Source organism: Delphinapterus leucas, chromosome 3 (genome assembly GCF_059928025.1).
Source record: "Delphinapterus leucas isolate spDelLeu-1000000601 "Yukka" chromosome 3, BTC_Dleu_Yukka2, whole genome shotgun sequence".
NCBI classification, from domain to species: domain Eukaryota; kingdom Metazoa; phylum Chordata; class Mammalia; order Artiodactyla; family Monodontidae; genus Delphinapterus; species Delphinapterus leucas.
The window spans coordinates 103,694,569-103,716,536 of NC_143131.1; the positions used below are offsets into that span (position 1 = coordinate 103,694,569).

The following is a 21,968-nucleotide window of genomic DNA, read 5'->3' on the forward strand; positions in this document are numbered from 1 at the left end:
ACACCACATTAACAAATTGAAGGAGAAAAACCATATGATCATCTCAACTGATGCAGAAAGAGCTTTCAACAAAATTTAACACCCATTTATGATGAAAACCCTCCAGAAAGTAGGCACAGAGGGAACTTACCTCAACATAATAAAGGCCATATATGACAGACCCACAGCCAACATCATTCTCAATGGTGAAAGACTGAAACCATTTCCACTAAGATCAGGAGCCAGACAAGGTTGCCCACTCTCACCACTCTTATTCAACATAGTTTTGGAAGTTTTAGCTACAGCAATCAGAGAAGAAAAAGAAATAAAAGGAATCCAAATTGGAAGAGAAGAAGTAAACCTGTCACTGCTTGCAGGTGACATGACAGTATACACAGAGAACCCTAAAGACTCTACCAGAAAACTGCTAGAGCTAATCAATGAATTTGGTAAAGTAGCAGGATACAAAATTAATGCACAGTAATCTCTTGCATTCCTATACACTAATGATGAAAAATATGAAAGAGAAATTAAGGAAACTCCCATTTACCATTGCAACAAAAAGAATAAAATATCTAGGAATAAACCTACCAAAGGAGACAAAAGACCTGTATGCATAAAATTATAAGACCCTGATGAAAGAAATTAAAGATGATACAAACAGATGGAGAGATATACCATGTTCTTGGATTAGAAGAATCAACATTGAGAAAATGACTATATTGCCCAAAGCAATCTACAGATTCAGTGCAATCCCTATCAGACTACCAATGGCATTTTTCACAGAACTAGAACAAAAAGTTTCACAATATGTACGGAAACACAAAAGACCCCCCGAATAGCCAAAGCAATCTTGAGAAAGAAAAATGGAGCAGGAGGAATCTGGCTCCTGGACTTCAGAGTATGCTACAAAGCTACAGTAATCAAGACAGTGTGGTACTGGTACAAAAACAGAAATATAGACCCATGGAACAGGATAGAAAGCCCAGAGATATACCCACGCACTTACGGTCACCTCATTTTTGGCAAGAATGTACAATGGAAAAAAGACAGCCTCTTCAATAAGTGGTGCTGGGAAAACTGGACAGCTACATGTAAAAGAATGAAATTAGAACACTCCCTAACATCATACACAAAAATAAGCTCAAAATGGATTAAAGACCTAAATGTAAGGCCAGACACTATCAAACTCTTAGAGGAAAACATAGGCAGAACACTCTATGACATAAATCACAGCAAGATCCTTGATCCACCTCTGAAAGAAATGGAAATATAAACAAATGTGACTTGATGAGACTTAAAAGCTTTTGCACAGCAAAGAAAACCATAAACAAGATGAAAACAGAACCCTCAGAATGGGAGAAATTATTTGCAAATGACGCAACTGTCAAAGGATTCATCTCCAAAATTTACAAGCAGCTCATGCAGCTCAATATCAAACAAACAAACAATCCAAAAATGGGCAGAAGACCTAAATAGACATTTCTCCAAAGAAGATATACAGACTGCCAACAAACACATGAAAGGATGCTCAACATCACTAATTATTATAGAAATGCAAATCATAACTACAATGAGAGATAACACCTCACACCAGTCAGAATGGCCATCATCAGGAAATCTACAAACAATAAATGCTGGCGAGGATGTGGAGAAAAGGGAACCCTCTTGTACTGTTGGTGGGAATGTAAATTGATACAGCCACTATGGAGAACAGCATGGAGGTTCCTTAATAAACTAAAACTAGAACGACCATATGACCCAGCAATCCCACTACTGGGCATATACCCTGAGAAAGCCATAATTCAAAAAGAGACATGTACCACAATGTTCATCGCAGCACTATTTACAATAGCCAGGACATGGAAGCAACCTAAGTGTCCATCGACAGATGAATGGATAAAGAAGATGTGGCACATATATACAATGGAATATTACTCAGCCATAAACAGAAACAAAATTGAGTTATTTGTAGTGAAGTGAAAGGACCTACAGACCGTCACACAGAGTCAAGTAAGTCAGAAAGAGGAAAAACAAATGCTGTATGCTGGCACATGTAATCTAAAAACAAAACAAAACAAAACATGGTTCTGAAGAGCCTATGGGCAGGACAGGAATAAAGACGCTGGCATGGAGAATGGACTTGAGGCCACGGGGAGGGGGAAGGGTAAGCTGGGATGAAGTGAGAGAGTGGCATAGACTTATATATACTACCAAATGTAAAATAGATAGCTAGTGCAAAGCAGCCGCATACACAGGGAGATCAGCTTAGTGCTTTGTGACCACCTAGAGGGGTGGGATAGGGAGGGTGGGAGGGAGACACAAGAGGGAGGAGATACTGGGATCTATGTACATGTATAGCTGATTCACTTTGTTATAAAGCAGAAACTAACACACTATTGTGAAGCAATTATACTGCAACAAAGTTGTTAAAAAATAAAGTAAGCTATGGATTATGCCCAATGCCCAGCTCTCTGCTTGTGGCTCTAGTACAAGCTTCCCTCTTCCACACTTTCTCAGGAGTGTGACATAACATAGGTTATCAACACTGTTCTTGTCATCCCTAAATCTTCTCTCTTCTTTTCCTATGCCCTAGATTATACTTTCAAAGTCTTTACTGTTTTTGTCTTCAGTATAACTTTATTTTGATCCTGTCAATGATACACCATCTATTTAAATCAGGATCTCACAGAAAAGCTGTAAGGGAAAACTGGCTAAAAGATGGCATATTTTACTGATGAGAAAACTCTTAGGGATAGGGGAGTGCCTCAAATTCTAGGAATAGACACAGTCTCAAGATGAAATAAATTAAGTTGTGTTTTCAAGGCATAGGCTGAGAACCTATATTGCTAATGATATGAAACATCACCTTTTATCATTCCAAACTGTTCCAAATAGTGACATTTGTCAATAACCTTCAATACAGTCATTATTTTAGTTGGCTGAGGAAGTCAAAAAGTAGTCACTGTTTTGATCTTGTTATAATCATATAAATGGTAAGCCTTTTTAGTGGTCACCAGAAGACTCATGACTTCCATCAGTTGATTTTATCCCAAATCAGTACATCTGATCATAAGGAATAAAGGGATGAGAGAACAGAGCTGAATAAAAATTATCTGTCTCCCCCATCTCTGTCATTTGCTGAGACAGCACAACACTTTCTGCCATAGCTCATTAAGATAGCACACATTTATGAGGTATGTGACTGAATCCACTGGCATTCAGTTGGGCAATGTAGTATGGGATAAAGCTTCATTACAGGAATGAAATCTTGTGCAGTTGTCAGAGAAGCTAGGGAAGTAAGGATCCAGAAGAGAGAAATGAAGAAGATCAGAGAAAAGTCAGCAACCAGCTCTCCTGAATCACTAAGTCTGGTGGGTAAGTCAGAGCTTGCAGGGGAATCTGGGAAGCAGGTGTTGCCAGTTGCCACTGTAGGGCAGCAAATGGGAGCTGGGGAAGAGCCTATGAAAAGCTATCACCTGTGGTGGCAACTGCTTCTGCAGGTGTTCAGGCAAATGTCTTGTGATGAGCATGGAACCTCTGCTGATCAGCAGTGCTACCATTAACAAGTAAAAGCTGGACAGGGACTCTGTCTTATTCCTCTTTTTATCACTATGCTCAGCTCAGAACCTACAGTGGGAAGACAAGAGGACATGGGAAGAGAAAGTAGGGCTGGCTGTAGCTACAACTTTGTACTTCTTTTGGTCATGCCATAAAATGACTGATTAGTGATTAGTCTTGAAAGTGGGTCTTCCAGGACATGCTTGTCTGCTCCTTCTCATCTCCCAGCCATAGCACACACCCCTTGTAGCACAGATGGCTGACCAGTGAGCCTTTTCATGCCTACTCTATTACTGTGTTATACTCACAAGTTCCACTGTGCTAGTCATGAGAAACACAGACATGGTCATAAATTGCTCAGTATTGAACCTTTTAAGAGAGTAGCAATCTGGTGGGAGAAGGATGACATAAAGTCATGGAAGGTTACATACTATTAGTGATAGAAAATAAAAATTAGATTTTTAACACATTCTACATTTACAGGAGGAAAATTCACTGTGGGTCAGCACTGTGAGGAAGACTTCTTGGAGGAGGTGGCAGATGAGAAAGTCTTGAAGACCAGGAGAGACAGGATAAGCTCAGCACCTATGATCACTGCCAGTCAGCCTTGGGAACAAAGAAAGCATGTGTGATCTCAGATGTTACCACTGGCAGAGGTTAAAGTAGTCAAAATATTTAATTCTGCACAAGAAGAAAAAAATTTTAAGGACTAAGATCAGAGTAAATCAGGAAAGAAAAGTAGGACAAAGGTTATACAATTAGAAAATGAAAGAGAAACAGTAGATATTTTGAATCACTATTTTGAATCTTTATAAAAAATCAATAAAAATGACAACATATATACCTGAAAATGACTGTGTACTATGGTGGGAACCATGTTTTTCCTGTGTTTGAGACATTTTGTGTTTGAATGATTAATGTTTCAACTGTGGGTTCCCTTTCAGAATGAAACTGTAATACTGGATCAGCATACAAATTTTTTGGATCAGAATTACAGTTTTTTAAAGTCCTGTACCTTAATTGTCAATTCAGGAAAATAAACTCCAGAAACAACCCTGCAGAATAAAGTAGGTCACAGGTTATAAATGAGATCAAAGGCCACGAAATGGGTCATCGTTGAGGATAACAGTTCCTTTCCTTCAATAGTATTTCCTTAAGAGCCATCCTAATGCATAATTTGTCTTTAATTTCTCCTTAATTCTACCTTTTCTCTCTTTGTAAGAAGGCCTGGATCATCTTCACAAGAGATCAGCAAATTGACTACTATTCTCTATCAAAAAGCAGACATATCAAATGCTATGTTTTTCTCTGGCATAATTCAATTTGGATTGTAGTTTAAACCCACATAGAGATTACTATCATGGAATAAATTGTATCCTCCCAAAATTCACATGTTGAAGTCCTAACCCCCATTACCTCAGAGTATGACTCACAGTATTTGGTGATAAGGTCTTTAAAGAGACAAATTAACGGCTTCGCTGGTGGTGCAGTGGTTGAGAGTCCACCTGCCGATGCAGGGGACACAGGTTCGTGCCCCGGTCCGGGAAGATCCCACATGCCGCGGAGCGGCTGGGCCTGTGAGCCACGGCCGCTGAGCCTGCGTGTCTGGAGCCTGTGCTCCGCAACGGGAGAGGCCACAACAGTGGGAGGCCCGCGTACCGCAAAAAAAAAAAAAAGAAAAAAATAGAGACAAATTAAAATGAGGTCATAAGCGTGGCTCTAATCTAATATGACTGATGTCCTTATAAGAAGAGATTAGGGTGAAGAAAAAGTGCTACAGTAATTACACAAAAGAACATGATAAAGAAGGCAAAGCATACTCATACCAAAGACATCAATCAAAACACACAAAAGAGACAGCAGAATAAGAAACAAGAAACAACAGATCTATAAAAATAACCAGAAAAACAACTCAGTGGCAATAGTAAGTCCTTACCTATCAATAATTACTTTAAATGCAAATGATAAAATTCTCCAATTAACAGACATAGAATGGCTGAATGGATTAAAAAAAGACACAAGATCCATCAATATGCTGCCTGTAAGAGACCCACCTTGGCCTTAAAGACACACATAGACTGAAAGTGAAAGGATAGAAAAAGACATTTCAAGCAAATGGTAACAACAACAGCCAAAAAAGGCACGGATAGCTATACTTAGACAACATAGACTATAAGCTAAAGGAGACAAAGAAGGTAATTATATAACGATAAAGGACTTAATACATTAATAAGATATAACAGTTGTAAATATCTACATGCCTAACACTGGCACACCTCAACATATAAAGCAAAATCTAACAGAGCTAAAATGGTAAATAAATAGTAATAGTGTAATAGTTGGGGACTTTAATACCCCACTCTCAACAATGGATAGATCATCCAGACAGAGAATCAATAAGAAAATAATGGATTTGAACATACTGTAGACCAAATGGCCCTAACAGACATATAAAGAACAGCAGAATACATACTCTTCTCAGCTGCACATGGAACATCTTCTAGGACATGCCATATGTTAGGCCACAAAACAAGTATTAGCAAATTCAGGAAGACTGAAATCATACCAAGTATCTTCTCTGACTACAATGGCATGAAACTAGCAATCAATAACGAGAGGAAACCGGAAATTCATGAACAAATGGAAATTAAACAACACTCTCCTGAATAACCAATGGATCAAAGAAGAAATTAAAGGGAACAAAGTGTCTTGAGACAAAGGCAAATGGAAATACAACATATCAAAACTTGTGGGATGCAGCAAAGCAGTTCTAAGATAGAAGTTCATAGTAATAAATATTTACATTGAGAAGCAAGAAAGATGATAAATAAACAACCTAACTCTATGCCTTAAGGAACTAGAGAAAGAAGAACAAACTATGCCCAAAGTTAGAAGAAAGGAAATAATGAAAGATCAGAATAGAAATAAATGAAATTAGAGAACAAACAATAGAAAAGATTAACCAAACTAAAAGTTGTTTCTTTGAAAAAATACATAAAATTGACAAATCCTTAATTAGACTATCCAAGGAAAAAAGAGAAAGGACTCAAATCAACAAAATTATAATGAAAAAGAAGACATTAAAACTGATACCAAAGAAACACAGAGCATAAGAAGTAACTGTGAACAAATATACAACAAACTGGACAACCTTGAAGATCTGGAAAAATTCTTAGAAACATATGACTTACCCAGACTGAATCAGGAAGAAATAGAAAATCTGAATAGACCAATACTGCTAAGGAGTCTGAATCACTAATCAAAAATCTCCCAATGAAGAAAAGCCCAGGACTAGAAGCCTTCAGTGGTAATTTTCACCAAGCAGTTAAAGTAGAATTAACACCAATCCTTCTCAAACTCAAGAAATAAAAGAGGAAGAAACACTCCCAAACTCCTTTTATCCTGATACCAAAACTAGAAAAGGACACGACTAGAAAAGAAAACTACAGGCCAATATCCCTAATAAATATGGATGAAAAAATCCTCAATAAAATACTAGCTAACCAAATTCAGCAACACACAAAAAAGGATCACAGACTATGATCAAATGGGATTTATCCCTGGAATGCAAGGATTGTACAACATATGCAAATTAATCAACATACATCATATTAATAGAATAAGAGAAAAGAAACATATGATCATCTCAAAAGGTGCAGAAAAAACATTTGACAAAATTCAACATTCACTCCTGATAAAAACTCTTAACTAATTAGGCACAGAAGGAACATATCTCAACATAATAAAGGCCATATACGACAAACACTCAGCTAACATCATACTTAATGGTGAAAGTCCGAAAGCTTTTTCTCTAAGGTCAGGAAAAAGACAAGGGTGCCCATCTTTACCACTCCTATTCGACACAGTACTAGAAGTCACAGGTAGAGCAATTAGGCAAGAAAAAGAAAGAAGGGGTATCAGAATTGGAAAGGAAAAGGTAAAATTGTCTCTATTTGCAGATGACATGATTTTATATATAGACCTGAATAGACGTTTTCCAAAGAAGACATGCAGATGGCCATTACATGAAAAGATGCTCAATATCACTAGTCATCAGAGAAATGCAAAGCAAAACCACAATGATAAATTGCCTCATACCTGTTAGAATGGCTATCCTCAAAAAGACAATTATAACAAGTGTTGGTGAGGATGTGGGGAAAAAGGGAACCCCCGTGCACTGTTGGTAGGAATGTAAATTAGTGCAACTACTATAAAAATCAGTATGAAGATTCTTCAGAAAATTAAAAATAGAATTACCATATGATCCAACAATTCCACTTCTGGGTATTTATCTGAAGAAAACAAAATCACTAACTCAAAAAGATATATGCACCCCAAAGTTCGATGCAGCATTACTTACAATAGCCAAATAAGGAAGCAATCTAAGTGTCCATCAATGGATGAATGGATAGAGAAAATGTGATACACACACACACACACACACACACACACACACACACACACACACACACACCAGAATACTAAGCCATAAAAAAGGAATGAAATCTTGCTATTTGTGACTACATGGATGAACCTTGAAGATATACTGCTAAGTGAAATAGGTCAGACAGAGAAAGACAAATAGCATATGACCTCACTTCTATGAATATAGAAAAATAAAAAACAAACCCAAACTGAGCTCATACATAAAGAACAGACTGGTGACTGCCAGCCATGGGGATTTGCGGAAGTAGGTGAAGGGGTCAAAAGGTACAAACTTCCAGTTATAAAATAAAGAAGTCATGGATATGTAATGTACAATATGGTGATTATAGTTAATAATACTGTATTGTGTATTTGAAAGTTGCTAAGAGTAAATCTTAAAAAGTTCTCATTTCACACACATACAAAACTGTAACTGTGGGATTATGGGTGTTAACTATAATTACTGAGGTGATCATTTCACAATATATGCAAATTCTGAATCATTATGTTGTATATCTGAAACTAATATAATGTTATATTGTCAATTATATTTCAATTAAATATTATTAAAAAAGATTCGTCTGATAGAATAACAAGTGAGGTAATGTTGATGAAAGCACTTTGTAAACTGTAAAGCACCAAATCGTTATTGAGTGACAACAAAAAATACTGCATGGTGGTATCACAGATAAAGACTAAATTGATAACTGCAGTTATATTTTATTATATCAATAAATATTTATTGATTAATAACAATTAGATGGTCACAGAGGAATCACAAAACCCACTGACAATGTTGTAGAATGTTATAGTTTCAAAAATGCAAAAATTTGTGCAAAAAATGACTGCCTGAATTGCTACCCAGTATCAGAACCTCCATGATTATTAGCCAATTTTCTTTTTTACTGCTATGTGTATCAGGGAATTTCTTTCCCCGGCACTTCATTCCTTCAGCTCAAAAGCATGACCTCTGACTTTCTGAGCAGCTGTGCAAAAATTTCTAAGATCAATAAGGGAAAACATCACAAGTAATGGCAGGTGGATGGGACAGAGTAGTCGAAGGTTGACAGAAATACAGCCCCTAGTCAGTTCACTGCTCTGTAACAGAGGGCTCAGTTACTAACAGAACTGATCTCCTCTAAAGGGTATTCTGGCAGAAATACTTCTCTTTAAAAAAATTTCTGATGTGTGATGGTGATATGAAAGTGGGGGGGGGGGCGGCAGAGTGAAGACCCTAAATATTTGCTACCATCTGTCAGAAATGGTCGTCTGAGAGAACTGTGTTATGGGGGAAAGTAAATCTCTAACCATTGCTTTGACCACAGAGGCCAGAAGTGTTTGTTTCAAGACATTGAGTACAGAGCTGAGGTCTGGTATTTTGCTGGTGACTGCTGAAGAGGAGGGATTTGGCTTCTGGCAGAACATAAAGCCAAGTTGACAACAAAGCCTTCCTTTCAAGCCATCCAAATGAACACATTTCTAATCTGAAATTCAAATACTTGACAACAGAGAGCCTGTGAGCTGGGCTTTGAACAGGAAATTGCTTCATGGTTTTAGCATAATGAATGAGGCAGTTAGACTAAATCCATTTAGCAGGAAAAGAATGCTTTCACATGCTTTCTGAAAGAAATGAGGGGGGAACCTTCTTAATTTCCCAAATTTCTCAGGACTTAGAGACGCAAATGCTCCATGTAAATTGTATCTGTTCTGTTCTATGATTGGTATGTAAAAAGCCATCCTCGCCCCAGTATTCAGAAATCATCTTTGTTAGAAAATGCTGGGCTTCTGAATGTTGGGGAAACCGAAGGTGATGAATAAAGTTTAGGAAGTTCTCATGCTTATTGTGTCCTGTACTTCCCAGGATGATGGGGAGTGCATTAATTCTGAAACCTTGTCTTAGTCACTGGCAGTGTTAATTCCAACAGACCCAGTATTGCAGTCTTCTAGGGAACGGGGGAGAGATGTGGATGCAAAGAACAAGCTTGGACAGAAGAGGCAGAGGAGGACCAACATGCTCCATGGGGCAGACTCTCTCGCATTCCTCGTCATTGTGTCCAGAAATGAACCTCTAGCTCTCAGTCGTAACACAGAAGCAGGCCGGTCCTGACAACAGAGGCAGCACTGAGACTTGTAGCACAGGCAGGGGAAGAACCACTATTAGGGGAAGGGGAAAGATGTTTGTTTGTGTCAGGTCCATGTAACAAGGCTGACCTTAAGAGAGCCTGATGACAGACATCCTTTGGGAAGGAGAGGACTAGAGAAAATGAAAAAACGACCACCACCACCACCCCACCCAAAAAAAGAAAGCAAGAGTAATAATATCAGTAGCATAAACAAGAAGGAGACAGACGCTGGGAGAGTGGGTTAAGTCCTATCCCAGGCAGGTTTGCCAGAGGAGGACTGATCTGTAACCAAGGCCCAGCAGTATTTCCTAGCAGCACTGAATATAGACACAGTTGTGTGTGGCATTGCCTCTGAGCCTGGGCCCAAGACAGCCAAGGGAAAATCGTTCTGTGTAACCAGGCTTCTACCAGAGCAGACAAATATATAACAAGGTCTGACATCTCTGCATTCACAACTTGCTAGGTAATACACCCAAACCGTCTCCTGAGCCCGACTGCTATGGAAACATGATGTAAATAGATATGGTTTCTTTTTAGTCATTGTTTTCAACTTTCCTACCAGAGGCAACAGTAAAGTCCTTCCAGTTGGCCTGGTGATGAAGACACTGTGACAGATTACTTTACAAAGAGATGTTTTAAAACCATTCATGTGTGCCAAGCATCTAATTCATGTTTACAGTTAAAAATAGAAAGGACTGTGTCCCAGTTTCCTCATTGCTAAGCAATCGTCCTTCTTGGCAGAGGATGGGAGACCTTGGCATGTATACAGACTGGCTATATGATCACCTACTTGAAAGGACGCATGATGAATTAAGCTGAGAAATACTGACTTTAAATGTATGAGAACAGTTCTGATCTAGAATAGTGATGATCACCCCAGAAGCAGAAAATGAATACTTAAAGGACCTTATGAGTTGTACCGAAGCACCAGTTAGGACTAGTCCAGTTCATTCATGATAGTACTTCGACCCAAGGAGTGAGAGATGGGCAGAGAGGAGAGCTGGATAGTCAAGAAGCTTGCATACCTGGGTAAAGCAGGAGAGAATTCCACATCTGAGCCTGCTGCCGATGAGCTTTTGTTCACAATCCTGTTCTGGAGCCTCGGGGTAGGAGGTGCCGGCAAAGGGGCCATGTGGGCAAGCGGGCATGCACAGCAGTGGGCCCTTTCTCTTGCCTGTGGAAGCCAAAATCCCTTTGAGGCAGTCTTTAATTCTGTAAGAGATAAAGTGTAAAGGCTAAGTGAGCCTGGGAGAACAGAAGAGAAGGAAATTCGTGTTGAAGTAGAAAGGGTTAATAGCTGAGCTTTATTATGAGGTGGAGGGAAAGCTCCAAGAAGGGCTTACTAAATACAGGTACTTATAGATACTGAAGATACCTTTGTGGACCCCCCCCCCCCAAATTTAAGGCCAAGGCTGCAAGGAGCCAGAAGCACCAGAGAAGGAAGTACATAGATGAGGATGGCTGGAAGCATCAGAGACAGCGAAGGGTTCCTTATAGTTTTCCACCCAAGCCCCTGTTAGGTAGAGGAGACTGAAGGGGTGTGTGTCCCCCTGGGGAAGTGGGAGGGGTTTAGCCTAAAGAGGACTGATGAAAGTTCAGTATTTCTTTCAGATGTGGTGGTTTACTCTTAAAAATTCTTGAGTATTTTCAACTCCAGTGTATATTCATTTTGCCTTGATATAAAAATGATCTAAAATGAATTACCAACAAGCTAATGTGACCTTCAGGAAGAGGTGCCGTGCCTCTTGTGTGGTGATGCCTGGCTCCCTACCCGTGGGCTGCATCCAAGTGAGGTACGTGGACCTGGGGCCAGCACTTGACGGAATCGTTACAAAGCAAGTTGCTCAAAGCCCAGATCTGACTGTTGTTTTCTTACCCAGTCCTAACTCAAAATAACTCAGGACAGGCAAAGTACTCTAAGGAGAGTGTCCCCTCTCTTCTAGCTCTTCAAATGCTGCCTTTAAAGAATTACGTGAAAGGAAAACTTGATAAAATGACTTCAATTTTGTCCCTACCCCAACTATGAGAGATTTAGCATCTTCTTTGGGATGACTTCTCCCCTTTCTAGTGTGTAGAATATAGTTAGAATTAAGTTGCTAACAAGAATACAAACTGACTGCAAATGCAAATTTACACCTCCACCAGGGTTATCTTTCTCTCCTCACTCTTCTGGAGAAAACAAATTTTAACTGAGTGTTTGCATAGGCACAGGGCAAGCCTTGCAAATAAACTACTGAGGGAGACCCTCCAGGGTTTGCTTGTCTGTTCAGCAGGCCATTTTCCCCCTGGGCTCTGCCATGTGGCCCCTTAGCATGGGGTGTCTCGAGACTGTGTGACAGAGCCCCAGCCTGGCGGGCTGTTGGAGTTTTTCCAACATCGCAACAAATCGTTCCCTCTTAAAAGAGAAAACAAAACTTAACAAGCCAGGCAAAACATTCGCCATGTATTTGTATCATTTCATTAGTGTTCATTAACGTTTTTAGTGAAACAGCTAATATTTAATGTTCACATTGGGCGCTATTAGAAGTCACTTCCTCTCCTTGATTATTTTCTTCACTTACAGAAAAGGCAGAGCCACCCTCTTATTCTTAGCCATAACCCTGAGTCAACCATATAGTCAGGGTGCGACAACAGCTTCAAATGTTGCTCCTTTGTGTGCTGTCTTCATATATCACCTGTACATATTTATTTTTCACTGTATAACTTTAACTTAATTCTTGTTTTCCTAGGCTTATTTGAAGCAAAAATACTTCTCAAATAGTCGTTTTGATGTGCTGATGTGTTTCTCAATATATTAAATAAGTATACAACTCAAACTATAAGATAGAAAAAAGTTTCCATCTGCCCCCTAAATCATCCTGTGAAACCCCAGTAACACACATAAAACAAGACCAGATTACATCATGTCCTACAGTGCTCATAAGGGATTAAACACAGAGGCGGGAGGTAGGTTGGATGGCCTATATTCTGTCAGTGGTAGCAACTCCCAGAAATGAAGCTGGGCACTGAGTTCCAAGGAGGAGGATTTGCGGCTACAGGCAGGCCTGGAAGAGAGGGAACCGGGACTTTCTCCTGTAACTCCCAAGGGAGGCTGGGGGCTAAAGGAAGAACACGGCTGAATCCATAGGTATGCGGCGCTGGTGTGGAAGCACCGCCGTCTGACTTTTCTCCTGTTCATTCTGACCAGTGGCTGCTGCAAGGATGGAGAGAGAGAATGAATTGCTTTTGGGGGATGAAGCAGAAAGTGCCTACTGAGGGGTAGCAGGATGTGCCATAAAGATCATTTTAAACTGAAGACAGTTGAGAAGAAGCAGATATAAGACAAGCTCTCTACCCTCCCAGTAGCTGCCTAAGAGCACGACAAAAATTTGTAAAGGTGTCCCCCTCCTCTCTCTACCAGGAAGTAAGGGAGTTAGTCACCAGAGACAACGCTAGACGCTTATCAGCCCGGAGACAGCACCAGAGGAACCCATGTAACACCAACCTTGTTACAACCAGCTCTCATCGGCCCTTAGTTTCCCCATAGATTCGCATCCCACAACTTGCTGACCCCAGAAGCTCAAAGTCCTTTCCTTTGTGTTGTCACTTGTCTAAACATTTATTATAATTACTAGTATCGTTCAGATGCTATATAAGCTCAAGTTCTAACCACCCTTTTGTGTTACTCATCACTGGGTACTCCCATGTGTAAGTGCAATGCACATGCTAATAAACTTTCGTTGGTTTTTCTCTTGTTAATCTGTCTTTTGTCAATCTAATTTACAGGGCTGCAGTCAGAGAACCTACCATGAGTGGAGGAAAAAATATTTTCCCTCCCCTATACTACCTGTCTGTTAGTTTCCTCTGCATTTGAGAGTAACTGGAGATTATTTTCTTCCTGCCCCTACTGTTGCAATAGAATGAGTTATATTAGTTTTAAAAATGGATGTCTTTTTTCTTTTTGGGCAAATGAGCATTTAGGGCTGGGTAAATGATCCCTGTTTTCGTGCCTGCAGGACACGAGCACAGTAAAAGAGATGGGTGTTTTCCTGGGAGAATGTGTAGATCCTGCAAAAGTTTCTAGCTGAAGCCTAATGGTACCTTGAAAGGTCCTGAACAGCTGGCCCAGGTGTGGCCCACAGGATTGGCCGCAGCCATGGTGCTGACCGGGCAGGGGAGCACATGAACATCATGTTCAGAGTGACCCTGGAGGGCCCTGGAAAAAAGGCTGCTCATTTTGCCCAGGACCATTCCTGCTCTCCTTCCCCTTGGGATATAAGTATTGTTGGGAAAACTAAAGAATGAGTGTGACAGTGTGAGAGCAAGGACCATATCTTAGCATTGTCATTAGTTTTTCAGCAAATGACGAAGTAGATCAAAGTTATACATTTGGATGGAATGTTATTGAAGGGCCTAGCGTAGTGCCCCACGACACTGTTCCACTAATAGTTTGCTTACTTTATATGGGCCACTTTTCTGAGTTCTTTACCTATAGTAATCCCCTTAATCCCCACCATAAATTGTCTTCAATATACATTATCCCCAGTTTACAGATGGAGAAACTAAGCCCAGAGTCATAGCTAGCTGAGGCAGAGCCTTTAAGAATGAGGGAAGCCTGGCTTCAGAATCTGTGCTCTAATGTCCTATGCTATCCTGCTTTGCTTACTAAACATAATGTGGATGGATGGATGGGGCAGAGGGTGGAACAGCAGCTTATATGACTCACTGAGACTGATGCATCTGCTCTTATGTGCGACCAGAACCTTAGTGGCTCTAATTTCTCTACTTATGCTAGAAAAGTTACGGGGTTTTCTTTCCCTCACATTCAGAAATGAAATGAATGACACACAGACATAGAAAACAAACTTATGAATACCAAAGGGGAAAGGGGGGAGGGATAAATTAGGAGGTTGGGATTGACATATATACATTACTATATATAAAATAGATAACCAACAAGGATGTACTGTATAGCATAGGGAACTATACTCAATATTTTGTAATAACCTATAAGGGAAAACAATCTGAAAAAGAATATATATATATATATATATATATATATATATATATCTGAATCACTTTGCTGTACACCTGAAACTAACATGGTAAATCAACTGTATTTCAATAAAAATTTTAAAAAGAAATGAAATGAATGGAATTTGAACTCGGGATTGCCTTTGGAGTGTTTAGGGAAAATGTTGCCAGGTTCCTTTTAACAACAACAAAAATTGTGTGAACAAGCACTACATATTCATGAACATTCATTGTTAAGGCATTAGTGATAAATCAACAAATTCAGGATCTTTTTTTTTTTTTTTAATTTTAGAAGAGCAGGCAGGATGTTAAGTAATCTGATTCTTCTTCTGTTTTCCCTGTTATATCTCCTGGCAGAAACCCATTCATAATGGTCAACTTCTTGAAATTGCATATGTGTACATAAGCTTTAATATTACATATAATTGCGTTGGAGTTATTTTGATTTTTAGAAAGAGTTGTCACAATTGGATTTTCAAATTAAACCTCTGGGCCAGTATTTGGGTATTAAAATGTTAAAAGCATAATATGGCCTGATCATTCTTCTTTTAGTGACATTCAGGAACCATTATTGAAATATATCCCACTGGGTAACACCCAGTGGTTAAGCCATAGAGCTCTGGAATCAGACACCCTAAGGTGGAAACCCATTTGCAGGCTGTGTGATCTGAGGCAAAGTACTGAACCTCTCTGTGCCTTTGTTTCTTTTTGTCTAAAATGGGCTAATATGATCCCATGATCATGAGATGATCCATGTAATGAGATCTTAGTGCAGTACCTGATACACTGAAAGCACTCAATAAATGTTAGGTAAAGTGAATAAGCACACATTATATAAGTTTCATTTATGTTACACTAAGATTTCATTCAATATTAGAAAAAGGCCTAGCCTCAGGTCTTTCACAGAATGCAAGCTCACCAGGTGTTAAATTTGTATGTTAATTATCCATTGATAGCCACCTGGTGTATGCTTTTTCTGACATACTATCTACAAAATAATCCCCCCTTAGGCCTTCCACTGAATAAAGGAGGAAAATAATCTGAGGTTGTCTCCTCTACAGTAAGTACAACTGTGGTTTGAAAATAGCCTTTCCATAATGGTACATTATTTTTTTCTTAGCAGTTTCACTCCTGCAGTCATCTAATACCTTTGAAGCAGATTAAGCCATTAAACGGTGTTCTCCTAGTGTCTCATAATTGCCAGCAAAGTCTAATCAGATAGCGGTGGCTACACGAGAGCCTTCAAGAAATACTATAAGATAATTAAAACATAAAGGTTATGCAGAAGTAGCAAATCAATAGAGACAGTAAACATGGTTTATCAACAATCCTGAGAACATTTTTTCAATTCTAAAATGTAAATGGACCTGGCTTGGAGCACACAGCTAGGATGACAGATAGGATCCCGGTAACGGTTTAATTAACTCCAGTTTCCTGCATGTTAAAGGTTGCCTCAGCCCACTGGCTCATGTAACAAACCCTCTGAGGATTTCGTTAGCCAGTGTCTGATACGAAGACCGGGCGGCCTTCCTTTCCTTACAGGGTTACGTTTTGCCCTACTCCTTTGGAGGCCTTATCAAAACACAGTCCTCTGTTTTCTCTATAAATACACAGATATTTTAAATTTCAGCTCCAATGGTTTGACTTTGTAATCAAGGTAAAGGAAATACACACATACGCTGCCTAAGTAAGGAGAACAGTGCGTTGGGAAGAACTGCGTAATTAAAATTATATATTAAAATTCACATGTAGGTGTAGAATGTTAGAAAAACCATGGCAGCTCTCCGGATGATTCACTTGCTTTTTTAATTCTTCTATAATGTAGTCTATTTTATAATTAGCAACAGAACTCTGCCACTTGGTTAGTTCAGCTGGCTGAAAGGGATAACAAGGAATGTTTACTATTAATGGATATTGAAACTACTACTTTGAACAGCCCCAGTAAAGAATAGTTATTTACTGTTCTTAGCTGGCCATTTAAAATGGAATATAGCCAGTGTTTTGCTTGCAATCATGAATTTAACTAACTCTTACAGGAGAGATAAGGGTAAGCGTTATTTGAAGAATTACTCTCTATTTTTTAAAAAATTGCTCTGAGGGCCTAGTGTTAGCTAAAAGAAAAATGCTTTTTCTAATCTGGTAGAATTAGGTTTCGCACAATTACCTTTATCATTAGTAAATAAAGGAGTTACTTAACCTCTGCCCTTGCAGAAGTTCTTGATATTTTGCTTAGGAAAGGGCAAGAGGCCCATTATGGATTATTTACTCATTTTGTTAAAAGGTTATTCTTGAAGACTGTGATACGGAAACACATAATACATAATCTGTGTTAATATCTATTTACTCCACCATTTACAGAAGCTGGTTATTATATGATGCTCATTAATACCATGAACAGATTTTTTTTTTTCCAGTGTTCCCAAAGATTATCAAGCTGTCAGTAAAGGACTCATTTTCTTTAAATGAGAAATCACCGAGGTATCCTGTGTGGAGGATATTAAAAGCAAGTGTAGTCATGCCATCTTATTGCAAGATGAGCTAGAGCTAAGTACATCACTTATCTTTCGAAATGAAATGTCGAAAATGCCAACTACCTGCGATTTAAAAAATTTCTCTCTCTTCCAATACTTAGGCTTTTCATCCTGAAGCAGGAATCTAAGCTTGTCCTTTTAAACAATGATTTAAAGGAAGAAATTTAACACCCCCTGCTTGCAACCTCCATTTTTCAATAAATCTATACTTTCTCTGCCCTCTGCCATGTTATCAGTCATCCACATCCCAGAGGAAATGCTTCAGGCTCGGGGTTAAATTAAGGTCCTATCTCCAGTGATTGTCTAGAAAGCTGTCTACATTCTCAAACAAACTTATCTGCATTATATACAGCCATAAGTGCTTCTTGCCAAGTGAAGACACTGTTGTTTTTCTCCATTGATGTCAATGGTAAGATTACTACTTGCCAGTTGAGAATTAAAAGCCACAATTACATTTCATTATAAATTGTAAATAGGTTGAACTTCACAATCTGTTTAGTTCTGTGATGCTGAAATCAACATGGGATATGTATGTCTTATATTCTTACAAAAAAATAGGTCTAATGAGATGCATTGTCTTCTTATTTCTCAAAATAATATTTCAAGTTATGCCACTTCATACTATCTTTCTTTGATAGTTTGGTAGTTTGCTCATTTGGAAGAAGTACAGTATCTGAAAAGACCACTGTTTTACAACTTCTTGCTTAACAAACAAAAACTAGAAAAGCACATCTGACATACATTAGTTTTATTAAATAGAAGAATTGTCTCAGACATCAAGGAAGGTTAGTCAAGGTCAAAGATAACTAAACTTTGTGTTAAAAACATGAAACACATAACACATGCACACTACACACACGTGTTCTTTTTCCCCACTTTAAGCAAACCCATTTAAATGCTCTTCATAGGTAAATACTTTAAAATACATTGGGCTTTAGTGGGATAGAAATACCAACCAGCATGATTAGAAACTAAACAAAGCCCAGCTTACAAAATAAGAAGGGTTCCACAATAATTTGCTATAAAATCCCTGAACTGAGAGGTAGAAGAAGGCATCACAGAAAATACCTGAGCAGGGTGAGGGTAGCTTATCCTAACTCACCAGCTAACCACTGCATAGTTGGAGGGAGAGGAGGGATAGTTTGTATTGTATGTTTAGCCACAAAATTCACAAACTCACTCATTCAATAAATATACATCGAGTACATACTATATGCCAGGTACATACTATATGCTAGGCCCTGGGGATGTATGAGTTAACACAACAGACAAAGTCCATGTCCTCATGGAGCTTATATTCTAGTGGGAGAAGTCAGATAAAGAAACACACAACTAATGAGGCACTCTGTGCTCTGGGAAAAACTGGCAGAACAGGTCTTCAGATAGTTAAGTATTTTCAGGAGAAGATTTTATGAGCCCAATTCTTGCATCTCCTCACATCTAGAAAAGCACTAAAATCATTAACAGTGACATCTGCTCCTCCTGACCAGCAGCAAGTCTCTGCCAAAATGTGTGCTTGACCCTCCTTCACTAAACTCACATTAATACATAGACCGACCTCTTCAGAGCAGTTTCTCAGAGCTGCTGAAAATTCTGTCTCCTAGGCTATATAGTTCTCATTTTGCACCAAATCATACTTAACCCACACACACAAAAAGAGAAACACATAACTATATATATGCCTGATGGGAGTTAGTGCTATGGAGAAATCTGGGGTGGGGGAGGGCACTGTTTTGTATAAGGGGCTCAGGAAACGTCTCGTTAGGTAAGGTGACCTTTGAGTAGAGAGCTGAAGGGAGTGAAGGGGTGGGCCCTGGGGACATGTGGGGGAAGAGAATTGCAAACAGAGACAACAGCAAGCACAAAGGCCCTGGGGTGAGTGCTCAGAAGAGCAGGGAGGGGGCTTCCCTGGTGGCGCAGTGGTTGAGAGTCCGCCTGCCGATGCAGGGGACATGGGTTCGAGCACTGGTCTGGGAAGATCCCACATGCCGCGGAGCAACTAAGCCCGTGCACCACAACTACTGAACCTGCACTCTAGAGCCCGTGAGCCACAACTACGGAGCTCGTGTGCTGCCACTACTGGGGCCCGCACACCTAGAAGCGGGCTCTGCAACAAGAGAAGCCACCGCAATAAGCCCACACACCACCACAAAGACTAGCCCCCGCTCACCGCAACTAGAGAAAGCCAGTGCGTAGCAATGAAGACCCAACGCAGCCAAAAATAAAATAAAATTAAAAAAAAAAAAAAAAGAGCAGGGAGTCAATGTGGCATGGTTAGGGGGAAAGTGGTAGGTGATGAGGATAGAAAGGTAGTGGTGCACCATGAGATGACCTGTGGGTATGCTTCGGGTAGGTCACGTAGCACCTTGAAGGACAATGTGAGTATTTGAGCACTGTGGAAAGAGGAGTAGTGTGACCTGATAAAGGTTTTTCGAGCATGACTATGTCTGCTATGTGGAGAAGAGATGCAGGGGACAGGGGTGGAAGCAGAAAGCAGAGTCAGGGGACTATTATAATCATCTAGAGAAGAGATAGTTGTGGCTTGGACTATGGCATTGACAACAGAGGAGATGAAAAATTTTAGACACATTTTGAAGGAGCCTAAAGAATTGCCTGTCAGACTGGATACAGTGTTGAGAGAAGGATGGATGGCTCTAAGGTTTTTGGTTGGCAGACTTGGAAAAATACAATTGCCATTTACAGAGATTGGGATGACTTCCACGGGAGCAAGATTATAGGGGTGGAAGTGGCTGGTACAAGAGCTTGATGGTGGACTTAAGTGTGAGATGCCCATTAGACATCCAGGTGGAGATGTCAAGTAGAGAACTGGATATATGAGCCTGGAATTCAGGGAAGAGGTCCAGGCTGGAGATATTACTATTTTTTTCTCTTTTTTTTTTTGGCTGAGCCGCACAGCATGTGGAATCTTAGTTCCCTGACCAGGGATGGAACCCGTGTCCCCTGCAGTGGAAGCACGGAGTCATAACCACTGGACTGCCAGGGAAGTCCTGGAGACGTAAATTTAAAGTCATCCAAATATAGGTAACACTTAAATCCAAGACACTAGATGAGCTCACCTAAGAAGCTGACACAGACAGAGGAGAATTCTGAATGCTGAGCTTGGAATACTCCGTGGCTAGAATGCTGAGAGGTGGGGAAGAACCAGCAAAGAAAACAGAGGAAGATGACTGGTGAAGATGGAGGATAACCGAGAAAGAGAATTATTCCAGAAGCCAAGTGAAAATGCTTCAAGAATGGGGTAATACATTATGTCAGTGCTGTTGATACAGAAAGTAAGAATAGAACAGAGAATGACCACTGGGTTTGGCTCTTTGAAGGTCACTAGTGATCTTGACAAGAATGATGTCAACACAGGGACAAGAACTAAAGCCTTATGGGAGCAGATTCAAGACAGAATGGGAAGAAAGGAGCTAGCAAGGTCCTATGTCTTGTAGGAGTTTTACTCTCAAGATGAGAAGAAAAAACAGGGAAGTACCTGGAGAGGAGCCTGGGTAGGGTTATTTTTAAGATGGGAGATATTACAGTACTTTTGTATATTGATGGAAATGATCTAGAAGAAAGGGAACACTGATGATGCATGAGAAAGGAGATAATGGCCCACATGTGCATTACATAAGCACCAAAATCTATTAGTAAATTCCACCGTATAGACTGCAAATCCCTTGTGGTCTTACGAGCTCAAACACTTTTATATAGAGAGAAATGGTTAGGGGTAGGACTAGATGACTCCAAAGGTCCCTAACTAGCTGACACTATGATTGTCTATGTTCACAAGTCTAAATACACACTCCAAATCAGAGGTAATAGTAACTTTATAAAGAAGAAACACAAATACATCAGAAGTAGCAAGAGTTCAGCACTCCCCTCTGCTGATAAAGGTCATTTTCAAGTAAAAAAAAAAAAAAAGATGATAGGATTGGTCTTACATTAAAAATGTATGTGAATATTTCAGGTTATTTACCGTCCTGTAGTGTTGGTTCAGATTGAATTCAGAACCCTGAAGACACGAAGAAAGTAGTTTTTTCATGGCATTCCTGCAGCATAAGTTTTGTTTCATGGTATCTTTGTGAGATTATTGACACAGTCCAAAGTTTAAGTGGAATATTTTAATGAACAGAATTTTAAGGACCAATGTTGTACTGTCCTATCATGAGAGCCACAAGCTAAGCTAAGTCTCTCTCTGTGTGCCTCCCCTTTCCACCTCTGAATTATCTAACCCATACTTGAAGTTATGGCCCATTTTTGTAACCGTCTATTGTAGCCATCTGGTATAATCCATTAACCCTAGAGTTTGTTCCACTTTAAGATTACATAC

The 21,968-nt window shown here is 39.6% G+C and overlaps 1 protein-coding gene across 9 annotated transcripts in view; it reads right to left on the reverse strand.

Moving 5' to 3' along the window:
- Positions 1-21,968, reverse strand: part of LOC149749632 (uncharacterized) — a 352,954-nt gene that overhangs the window by 18,208 nt on the left and 312,778 nt on the right. For 5 of the 9 annotated variants that reach the window (XM_089908436.1, XM_089908432.1, XM_089908431.1 and 2 more), the window contains one exon: positions 11,114-11,300. In XM_089908436.1, the coding sequence (XP_089764562.1) occupies positions 11,114-11,300 (187 nt within the window). Of the gene's footprint in view, positions 1-4,021; positions 4,147-4,956; positions 5,153-11,113; positions 11,301-21,968 lie in introns of all 9 variants that reach the window. The other 4 variants (XM_089908429.1, XM_089908430.1, XR_016392458.1 and 1 more) reach the window with 3 other exon arrangements.